We start from the raw sequence: 12,079 nt of genomic DNA on the forward strand, positions 1-12,079 counted from the left end.
AGTCCTGTTATAATGTAATAAATGTGACAGGCAGTTTGTACAAGCTCCTGCGAATAGCAATGTGATAATGACTAAATAATTTGTTTTTAGACATTAATTAATGGATAAATATTAAGGAATAAATATTGGCCAGGACAGCAGGAATAACAATCCTGCTCTTCTTTAAACTTTGAATAATGCTGGGAAATCTTTTATATCCACTTGAGGGCCTTGGTCAAGCATCGCATCCAAAAAATGGTATCTCTGAAATTGCAGTTTTCCCTCAGTACTGCACTGGCATGTCAGCCTAGATTTTTTGTGCTCAAGTCCACAAGCTCTGACTCAGAAGAAAGAGTATTGCAACTGAGCCATGGTCGATGCTGACACAGTTGATGGTTCAATTAATTTATTTGATAATTATCTGAACAGCATAGACTATGGCAACCCCTGTACTCTGGTGAGTTAGCTGATCTCAGCCACTGTAGTGCCAGATGTGGTAACATTGCCCCTTATCTCTTCAAGTCAGAACAAAGAAATCAATCAAGTTTCCTCTTGATCACTTTCCAGAAATTTCTGTGAGAAGTGTGTGCTTGAACATCAAGTAAAGACAGGCTGAGGCTTGGTTGTGATGCCTGCCTGCAGTTGAATAGCCTGTTTACAATCACTGCCATGGCTCATGTAAATAGTGGCTATTTGGGCAAGGTACTGGAGGATATCCTTTATATATTGAATAAATGATCCTGCAAGGATTCAAAACCTTCAGAAGACAAAGGAAATGGAAAAAATTAGTAAAGAAAAATATAATGGAAATAGACTAGTCTTCCACCCCTTTGTGTTGATTATTTTACCTACAAAGAGATTTGTTTGGCTTGTGGATACGCCCAAGTGACCTTTTTCAAAATCCCTGCAGCAAATATTTCATATCTTGCTTTTAATGCTCAGTGTTACATCCTAATGCCCGTGGAATGAGTACTCTGTGGGTGGAATTTTTCACGTAGGTGGTGACCCCTGGCTGAAAAGGGCTGGAAAGATAAGAGCAAATTTAATGGCTGTTTGGTTGTTGAGTGGCTAAGGTTGTGGCTTCCACCCCTGTGTGGGAAGATGCCCAGCCTTGCAAAGCTGCTGGCCAATCAGATTGTCGGCAGTTCTCCAATCCCAGGTGCATCACTGGGAGCGATGGCCACTCCTGGGACTGCAGCAGTCCCACAAGAGGAGCCATGCAGGAGGCCAAAGTACAAGTTGAGTCAGGACGGCCGCACTGGAGCCAGTCAGGCCCCAGTGAGGAGATCAAGGAGTGTAACTGGGAGGCTGGGTGGGGGGAACAAGCAGGGGTGGCGATCACCTTTCTGGGGGGTGGGGGGCAGTGGGAGGGATTTCTGTTGGCACAGGATCCCCAGACAGGAGGAAATCCTTTCTGAGCCCACAGCTATGTATACCCTGGTGGCCTCCTGAGGTGGTGTGGGCACCCCAGGTGCTGGTAAAATACCAGTGGCAGTAGGAGGAGGCCTTTAAGTGGCCATTAGTTGGCCCAAGAACAGGTGGGCTGCCCAATGCTTACCCTGCCGATGGTAAAATTCCAGTAGAGGTGGGTAGATGACAGGCATGGTGGCCTCTGTCATGCTACCTGATTTTAGGTCCCCTGCCCCCCCACCTACCAGTCCACTCCTGGGGAGAATGTGTCAAATTCCAGCTTATACTTTTGCTTGTAGTGCTGTCAACATACACTGGGTACCGTATATGATTTGTTTTACTTAAAAAAGAAATCCGATATTTCATAATATACAAAACCACATTCAATCATGTGATGTTTTCCAGTTTTGACTGACAAATCAAGTTTCAGAGCTCGTGTGTCTCAAGTTCACATCAGACACGAAGCAGCTGGCTGAAAATACACTCACGGATAATTTGTTGACTGGTTTTTCAGGAAATACAAATATAGTTTCAGCACCATTGATATTGTGATGATGTATTCTTGGCACACATTTACACTTTTCCTTTAACATAAGAACTTTATTTTGAATGGATTTCCCTAGTCTATCAGCTGTCCTTTGCCCAAAGTTAAAGTTCATCTTCAGGTCTGCAGTTGGGAAACTGCAAATACACTCGCAACTATTAAACAAGATAAGATGTGCCTTGCAGATGGAATGGATGGACGGATATACATGTAATCTGATTTTCATCCAGAAAAACTTAAAAAGCACAACAGAATTCTTTGCTTCTAAGATTTTGGATTGCCTGAAGTAGTAAACTAATTATGTGCTGGGTGTATATTGTACTGGTACAAAATGTCTCCAAGTCTGAGTGTTGACTCCTTTCCTGGAGTACAGGTTCTTCACCCAACAAATATTTGTTATTCTTGACAGCGAGCGCCAGAAGACAAGAGAGTGGATGGTGCCTTAGTTGAACTTGATCCTCACCTGATATCAATACACAGACTTCCAACAGGGATAGCAAACAGGACTGAGAATATTGACCAGTTTTCCTATCCTTAGCTCAGGGATATGAAGGTCAATTGTAGCATTCCTATTACCTTGGCTAAAGTCACTGAACTCAGCACAAACAAATCAATCTGGTCTGTGTGGTTCAGCTATTCACTACCTAAGGCCACTGAGCCATCAGGGAGCCACAACTAAGTATTAATTACAGGGCATTGAAAGATTTTTCATGCCCCACATGCAGTCCTGGCATATTGAGAAAAAATTAGACTATGGAACAATATCAAAGCCCACTGGTGCTTGTTAATTATATGTCAAAAAAGTTCTATATTCTAAAGTAGCATTGTTGTTTATAGGGATGTTGTCAGCATTCTGGGTTGTGTTCAGGTTGGCTGAGTGCCTGGAACAGTAATGCAAAACCCGTCCAAATTACGTCATCCTGGCCAGCAGTGAAAGTCTGTGTTTTACAAGACACTTCGGCTGTTCCTGATTAACTTCCGTTGTGCATTGTATACTACTAATTTACGGTTTAATTTTCAGCTTTGATAGTGAACGTTGACAGGCTATTTGACTGCATGGACCAACACAGTTAAATCTGAACCTGTTCTTGCCCACTATCCACACTTCCAACTGTCACTGGGTAATGATCAGGAGCCAAAAAAAAAAAATCCCTGCTTGATTATCCACTGTCTAACTGAAAATATTTGGGCTAATCGCTGAGGTCCAACTGGCATCCCAGTTGAAATCCATTAACTCAGCAAAAATCAGGGATATGACCCAGGATTACGGGTTCATACAGCTCAAGTAGTCAAAGCATTTACATGCCCAGATATCAGGCCAGCTTATTTACACTGTAGTTTGGCATTGGCATAGAAAAGGTATCCAGAGGGATTTGTGATTGGTGATGGAAGCCATCCTTGCACACTGTAACATGATTTTTTTTTTCACATTTGTGCACAACGTGGCAGTAATCTTTTCAGTCAAGTATCAATAGACATCATAGCTTGTGCTTGTATCCATCATGCAAATTCAGAATTTTTAAATTTAAAGCAAAGTTATGGGTGGGTCATACCCATTTCCCAAACTGTGGTCTATTTGTGTAGTCTGCCAGTTCCATTAACAAAATCCATTCCAAAATCATATCATGGCTGGGATATTTCAGATTTTATATTTTTGTGTGTATTGCAGAGATGGTGTTTAATAAAATTGTTCTATTGCTCTAAATGGGGAAGATTAGTTAAGGCATCTTTACTAAATTTAATTTTAATCCTAATTTCACAAGAACATAGTGAGCTGACCCAACATTCTTGTATACTCACCTGAATCTGTTTTTTTTGTGTATTTTTTGCTTTGTCCACGGATTATCAGCACAAACACCAATAGAAGGATAAAGATGAGTCCAACCAAGGCAATAACCACTAAGAACCACCACTCCTCATAAAATGGGGCTGCATTTTGAGCTGCAAGAGTCAAAAAGTGAGAAGCAATCTAAATAAGTGCAACATCACAATAAATAATGTGTAAAACAGTTATGCAAGATTAGGTGACCTGTACTGTCGCAGAGAATAATGCATCTCTCAGTTTAAGGTTAGTTTTGATTTTGACTGTGTCATTATGCTGCTGATCCTGTATTTGAGCTTTGTCTCTCATCACCTGTTCACTCTCTGGATTTCTATATGAGCACAGTGGATCAGTTTAGGAAATGAAAGCAAATAAAACACATGTGGCTTTTTCTATCCAATCACTCATTGCTTAGGTTCATGGTTATATGTAAATCCAAATTATTTGATTTGCATGATGACAAAGCTGCTGTTTATTTGTTTTAACCAGAAGAGGAGGTTACAGAAGTAGGTTTGGAGCTTGAATGCATAATGTGATGAAAGTATAATAATTTTCATAATATTTTTCTGGTTTATTGTGAAGTCGGTTTATGGGGATAAGTATAGTTGGGTCTGGATGTGATTTAATTACATTTGGAGTCAAGTAGGCTACAAGTTTGAAATCATCAAAAGAAGCTAGGTGCTTGACATGCTAATGAGTAAACATGGGCACTGGCTTAGCATGTAAGGTGTGAAGGGAATGCATTTTTAGTTAAATGAAGAGATTTGGATTTCAAAGGGATCTTAGTCTGTTGACAAGTAGCCAGCTAAGCAAGGCTAAGGATACATTTCTTTTCCCATAGGTTGCTGACAATATATTGGCAGCATGAAAGTTTTGATATTATGGCGAAGATACAGTTTCAAAGGCATATGGAACAATAGAATTTACATATTAAAAAGAGAGAAACATAGGGCAGGATTTTACCGTCAGCGAGTGGGGGCATGGCCCGCTTGTGAACGCGTAAAATGATGCGGGATGATGTCAGGCAGAACTCTCAACATCACCCCATTCCATTCAAATTTTCAGGAAGGCGGGAGGCCATTGACAGATCAATTAAAATCACTAGTGCTCCTGCCCAACCTTAAGGTTGGTGGGCAGGCCAGGAGCCCTGGAAGGAAGTAGAAAAGACATGAAACCTCATCCACAGGCGGGATGAGGTTTCATGTAGCGTTTTAAAAATTTTAATCACTTTTTTTGAAAATTATGAACATGTCTCAACTCATGTGACATTGTCACATGAGGGGACATGTAAGGGAATTTTTTTTGCTACTTTTAATATTTTTAAAAGGAGAGGCGATCTCCCTGAGGCTGCACTTAACCTCAGAGATGAGCACAATCATTCGTGCGCATGTGCGAAAGAGCGCACTTTCGATTTTGGGATTCCCCCTGCCCGCGGACGTCACGCTGGGCGGGCCCTTAATTGGCCTGCCCAAGTAAAATGGTGCTGCACCTCTGATCGGGGGCGCCAATCAGAAGTGTGCCTGCACGCGCCCGGCCATCAACGTCCCCCCTGACAGGGGGAAAATTCTGCCCATATATAAAGGAGAATGAAAGGCTTTGTGTCAGAAGGCCATGTAAGATCTAACAAGAGTGTGCGAAATAGTCTTAATGAAGCTCCAGCATTTGTGCCTAAGTCTGCTATATAATAAAACTAAAGTTGGGGAAAAGCCATTTCAAATTCCACTGTCAAGTGAGTATTGTGTTAATTTTCTGGTTCTGTTTTAAATCTAAAATCTATTTCGGACCATTGCCTTAAAGGGGGTGTAATTGGGGGTCAGGTTAATTAGGAATTTTAGGAATTAGGAATTATTATAGTAGTAAGTAATTGTATTCTTATTTGTGGGCTATATTGCTAATAAATATTTTAATTTAATTTTTAAATTTCTAAAGGTCTTGGCGGAGTTATTACTTCTGAATTCAGTGCATACATCTCATAATAAAACAAATTGCAAAACTGTTGTGACAATGCGACCAAGTTTCCCTCATGGGTTAGGTCTACCTGGCACACATCATCGGCAACGTCATACAGTAAATACACACAAATGTTGCAGTTGTCTCCATTAATCCTATATCACTCTCTGTTTGTGGAATTTAGAAAGAGCTGACACAACAGACCAGTCATTATTACAGTTTAGCATTTTAACCAATCAGATTTTAAACCTTTTTGTACTTATGAGAAATTAACTTATTTCTGACTTACTGATCACTAAGTTCAGTAAATTGAAACAACAATATTCCAATAAGGGTTTTGGGGGGGGGGGGCAGATGAAGAGAAATATGAGCACAAAGCTGAAGAAAATACCGTCTTGTTGGCTGATTACATGTGGGATAGCTTGTAATTGCATGTCACCGCCTGCAGCCCAAGCACTCCTTAAAGGAGTTTGAAATGGATGCTTGTGTTAGTTGGAACTGAAAATGTGATCAGCTTGCCCCACCAATGCATTTGAGTGGCTGAGGAGCTCTCCATTCTTTCAAAAGCCTCCCAAAGTACATCTGTTTCACTGCCTTTTTAATTCACTCCTCCCCTAATTCTTCTCTTCCTTTTCCCTCCTCAGTATCCTCCTTGCCCTCTTGCAATGTGCTCTGTGATGTACTTTCATACTATTGTTGTTGAAGTGATTTGTTACATTGGCTCAGAAACTTCTACCTCTGGGACTTATGTAAAATGGTGGTACGCAAACAGAAAATTGTACTTCATATAGTGAATAAAGAGTATAGACGCTTGGTGTGAACGTCACTGAATCAATCACTCTATTCATTGAGTACCTTATTATAACACAGAATTTGTTCTGAAGTACTCCTGTTGAAAGACATTACGATTTTACAACAAATTGTTATGCTTCATTGGTCAGCAAAGTTAGCACGTTTAAAATATAGACTCAAAAATTAACATCCCAAAATTGACAGCTGTATAACCTTTAAGTGCAGAAATCTTGATCTCAACTGGAAAAATTAAAATACAGTAAAGTTGATATCATAGGTTTAGCTTGAAATTGGAGTATTTCACCACTGGCCCTATGATCTACTGCCATGTGAAATATTGCATTATCAAATTACGCCATTAGGATGCTTTAAATCTAAATTTAAGTCCGCTAAAATTAAGAGCTTCTTTAATACGTCAGTTGGTAAGTGGGTTTTACTGAACTACACAGATTGGAAGATCCTAAATTCTACCCTTGCTTCATGTTTAGTTAGCAGTCCCCAGCTAGGACAGGTGATAGGGTTACTACGTCTGTTAATGGTCAATGGGATGGGGAGGGGTAAAACTTATGGGTCTTATGTGTTGATCATTATAGGTTTTTGTGAAGGCAAATGAAGATAGGATAAGGCAATACTTTAATGGGTTTCCAATGCTGAGCACCATATTGAGGCTTATGTATGAAGTATGGCTGTTTGGGTAAGATCCAAATCCAAAGGAATGCACCTGTTTCATTGTGGGTTTTCTGACTATGCCTCCATGGGAGGATGCATTTTTATATCCCTTGGCTTAACCTATTGTATAAATAGATATTGGGCAAAGTGAGTAAACTTCAGAGTGTAAGAGGACATGGGGTCCACTTATAGGAGTACCTGATGCCACTGAACCAGAGAAGGTGTTTATGGAAGACCCTGTATTTGTAACAATTGGTGGAGCATTGATTCCCACAAAAGAGAAAGATAATTCAACAGAGTTAAGTTTAAAGTTGACAAAGCAGAAAAAGCAATATCTAAAAATATGACCAGATCAAAAGGGGTAGAAACTATGGGCAGAGTTTTACGTCCTGCGGGCAGGCGCATGCCTGACCCAATCGGGAGTAAAATAGTGCACGATGACGTTGGGCGAGTGTCCCAACGTCATTGCGCACTCGCGCGATATTTCGGTTGGCAGGTGCACGCGAGAGTCGGCAGCATGCCCGCTGACAATTAAGTGGCCTATTAAGGCCATTAGTGAATTAATTTAATTGGCCGGTGGGTGAGCAGGCCAGGTGGCCTTTGCATTTGTGAAGAAACCTCAAGCACGGGCGGGATGAGGTTTCCAACAGTAATTTTAAAAAAATTCCTGAAACATCATTTTCAATATGTCCTATTCACGTGGGGACATGTTTCCCTTGCTTTTAAAAGCTTTATTTTTCGTTTTAAAAATCTTCAGCTTCCTGAGCCAGCTCTGTACCTTCAGGGAGCTTTCAGCGCATGTGCAGATTCAGTGCTCACGCTTCACCCGCCCCCACTGTGGTAGCACTGAGGCTCTCAGCGCCCGCTTTATGCTGGCTGGCAGTTAACTGGCCAGCCATCGTGAAATCACGGTCAGAGCCTGATTGCGGGCAGTGGTCCATTTTGAGGCTGTTCCCAGGCCTGCCTGCCTGATGAAGGGAAAATCCTGCCCTAAAGTTAAAATGCTTATCAGCTGAAGAGAAATGATACAAACATGTGATCAAAGCAAAAGGCAACAAAGAATATTCTCATTAGAAATGTTCAAATTATAGGCCAAGGAGGGGAAACAGCAACACAAATGGAAAGAAGAATTTGAAAAAGAGATCAATATAAACAGGAAGTAAAGTGAGAAAGGACATCTCAGAAAGGTAGAAGATCAAGAACAAGAGCAGTGCAAGCACAACGAAAAGCCAAGAGGGAGAAAAAACTTATTTACATTCTTGAACTAGCAGAGAAACACGCATCATCAGTGAGTCTTCTAGATGGAGTTGTGAAACTTCATGTTCACCAATTTATAAAAGCAAGTTTTATTCCAAATGTTAAGTGATTATATTGCTGGTTTTATCCAGTCATTTGAATAAGTAGAAGGATACCAGAAGCTCGATTTTTACCAGCCCTCTCAGAAAGGGCTGGATGCAAGGGCCCATACAATTGCAAGGGAAGGCAGTAGGTGGAGTGCCCGTTGTCTTCTCACCACCATGCCATCTGCCAGCAACAGAAAAGGTGGCATATGGTCCTCCTGCCCTGTGACCCAATGGGCCACTTAAGTGGCCAAATAAGGGCTTCTTTCCACCTTTGCTGGCATTTTACCAGCAGTGGGCATGAGGGTGTCCACCCTGGATAAACCCTGGTTAACTTCTGGCAGACTCCGGAGGACAGGTGCCTCCTTTTCAGTCACTCTTTGGCTCACAGAGAGGTCCTTCGGCACCAATGACTGCTGCTGTGGTAACAGTACTGCCTGCCTTCACCAAGCCAACCTCCCCTTACCAGGCCTACCTGACTGCCCCCATGCCCCCGACCCCACTTACCTGGTGAGGAGGCATGTCCATCACTGCACCCTCTTCCTCCAGGTGCAGCCCCAGCAGTGGCCCTCTGATTGGCCGGCAGATCTTAGGGGAGGATGGCTATCTTTAATAAGCCCAATCAATTGGCTCCCACTGACAACATGTGGCCTCATGTCCCGTTGACTGCCGCAAGCTTTCCAGCCCGTTGGTGTGGCCTCTGTTGCCAACATTAAATCAGCCCTAAAAGTTGGACTATAATGAATGAGCCAACCAACCTAGCATATCGCTAAATGAAAAAGTGCTCTTTATGTTTTCCAGGGTTAAATTGGATAATAGAATAGACTAGATTATCGTAAAACATGTGAAATGGACAGGCAGAAATCTAAGAAACTAAGAGCTGAATCTTCCGCTCGGTGTGTGGGGGCGAGCACGACACACCAACAGGCAAAATGACGCGCGATGATGTTGGGCATGCGTCCCGATATCATCACACATCATTTTGATATTTCATTCGGTGGGAGCACATCGGAGGCGGCTGCGCGCCCACTGAACTGTCAATGGCCTGTTAAGGCCATTAAAAAAGCAGTTAGAACGCTGCTCGTCCAATCTTAAGGCCAACAGGTGGGATGAGGTTTCCTGAAGCTTTTATAAGATAAATTAATAAATTTTCCTAACTTCACAAACATGTCCCAGCTCATGTGACACTGTCACATGAGAGAACATGGTTAAATAAATTTTTACTTTATTTATTAAAAAAGTTTTCTAATCCATTTAATCTCCCTGAGGCAGCTCCATGCCTCAGGGAGATTGCTGCGCTTTATCACACGCATATGCATGAAAGATCGCAGGCCCGGACTCTCCCACCGCCTGCACATGTAGCGCTGAGTGCTACTGGCCGCGCATTACGCTGGGCCGGTCTTAATTGGCCCACCCATGTAAAATGGCAGCACGCAGCCAATCGCAGGCGACGATCGGCTCCGACCCCACCCCCACCTGCTCCCATCCCCACCTGCTCCCACCCAGCCTGCCACAGGAAAAATTCTCCCCTAAGGACTTGGACAGAGAAAAGGTTATACAGCTCTAAGACATTTGAGATTCTTTGCCATTTAATGTTGAGAGATAGATTTCTGGTAATGATTCAGACAATTTAAGAATCTGGTTACTTTGGTCACTGGTGTAAATCTCTTAAGTAGCTAAGGCCATGTGCTGAATTTCTTTTGTCTTGTGAGTGAAGGCCAACTGTTGCACAAAAGGGAGATCTGGTGGTGTACAGAATTATGAGGCGCCTAGATATGGTAGACAGTAAATACTTATTTCCCCTAGCTGAGGGGTCAATTACCAAGGGCCATAGACTTAAGATGATTGGTTGAAGGATTAGAGGGGACATGAAGGAAAACTTTTTCACCCAAAGGGTGGTGGGCATCTGGAGTTCACTGTCTAAATCAGTGGTTGAGGCTGCAACTCTCAACTTTAAAAGGTACTTGGATCTGCATTTGAAGTGCTGTAACTTGCAAGGCTACAGACCAGGTGCTGGAAAGTGGAATTAAAATGAATGGCTAATTTCTTTTTCATCTTTTTCTGGCCAGCACATGATGGGTTGAATGGCTTTTTTCTGCGCCGTAACTTTTCTATGGTTCAAGGCTTCACACTGTCCAACAGAAAAGTTACTCAACATATGTTTGGGTATAGATAGAGGGGAATAGCCAAGTAGAAGCAAAAGATGTGAATACAATGAAGTCAGATTTTTTTAATATTTATAGCAGGCCACAAGGCAAACACAGAAGATAGGACCAAAACCAGAGACATTTACAGCCAGGGAAATCCAATCGCAATCATGGTCATGTACTTCCGCTTAACTGGGACAGGCCAAGCATCATTCATAGGGTGCAATTGCCTCAGATGTGGCAGATGGAGGTTGCCTATGCTAGAACCTAAGGTCAGTACCCAGTTACCAGCCAGGGATGAAGCTGTGGGTGAGTGATGATCTGGCTACAGGGACCATACCAGTATTTAGGGACCTTCTCATAGGTGCAGCTAACTACTGCACAAGAGGTGATACAAGGGGTCAGAGGTGCCAAGCACAGGGGTTGAGCTGTCAGATCACATATAAGGTCCTGTCCCAGGAGAGAGGGAAAGAGAAGCATCACATTTTGCAATTTGGACTATGGTCTATCAAGTTGTATCTTGTTCCATCTCCAAGGTAGATATTGGTAGTAATGTTCTGACTGAAGGTCACTGACCTAAAACGTTCAATATGTTTCTCACTCCATGCTGAGTATTTCCATTATTTTCCGTTTATGTTTCAGTTTTCTAAATCTGCAATATTTTGTAATAGATTGTGACAGTCTGAGTCATCTCTGAAGTACAATGGGACACAGGATTCACTTTTTCTAGGGGTTACCTCACACATGATCTATTTATATGATTGCTTGTGACTAAATGGTGCCATTGAACGGGGCAAAGTACCAACAATGATTCAAAATTTTTAACACCTCCCTTAAATTGCACAAAATCTTAGTCATAATTTCTGAGAAGTTATATGCAGTGAGAAACAAAAGAATGATTAGATAATTTAAATATGATCCCACTAACATTGTGAGTGCATTGTGGCTTTCACCAGAACTTATATTAAATTTAAGGATTCAATTTATCTTTAACTCTGCTGAATAAACAGAAACTCCACCCCGGAAGTGACTAATAATTGAGGGCTCAGATTCAAATAACATCGACAGAACAAATATGAACACAATTCAAGAGGCAATTCTGTACCTGAAACAGATGGAGAAGGGGAGCTAGGCGTTCCATATCCATAATCATTCACTGCTATGACTCGGAAATCATAGCTCACGCCTTGTTTCAGGATGTCCATGCCAAAGGTGTATGAGGTCACTTCCTTAGGAACATCCTTAATTAGAATATCCCACAATCCTTCATCTGGAAAACACAAAATTAGTGCTGTCACAAATATTTACAAATTACTGTAAATCCTGGCATATAAGGTCACCTGCTGTACAAGATAAACCCATTTTTCTGGCCCTAAAAATCATGTTTTCGCATATTGGCACATAAGTTGACCCCCTTTTTGGCCAC

At 41.9% G+C, this 12,079-nt stretch overlaps 1 protein-coding gene across 1 annotated transcript in view; it reads right to left on the reverse strand.

Moving 5' to 3' along the window:
• Nucleotides 1-12,079, reverse strand: part of LOC121293629 (protein sidekick-2-like) — a 941,309-nt gene that overhangs the window by 119,622 nt on the left and 809,608 nt on the right. The window contains exons 40-41 of the mRNA XM_041216767.1: nt 11,759-11,923; nt 3,734-3,874 (exon numbers count right to left, since the gene is read on the reverse strand). Coding sequence (XP_041072701.1) covers nt 3,734-3,874; nt 11,759-11,923 — 306 coding nt within the window. The remainder of the gene's footprint in view (nt 1-3,733; nt 3,875-11,758; nt 11,924-12,079) is intronic.

This window comes from Carcharodon carcharias, chromosome 22 (assembly GCF_017639515.1).
Source record: "Carcharodon carcharias isolate sCarCar2 chromosome 22, sCarCar2.pri, whole genome shotgun sequence".
NCBI lineage: Eukaryota > Metazoa > Chordata > Chondrichthyes > Lamniformes > Lamnidae > Carcharodon > Carcharodon carcharias.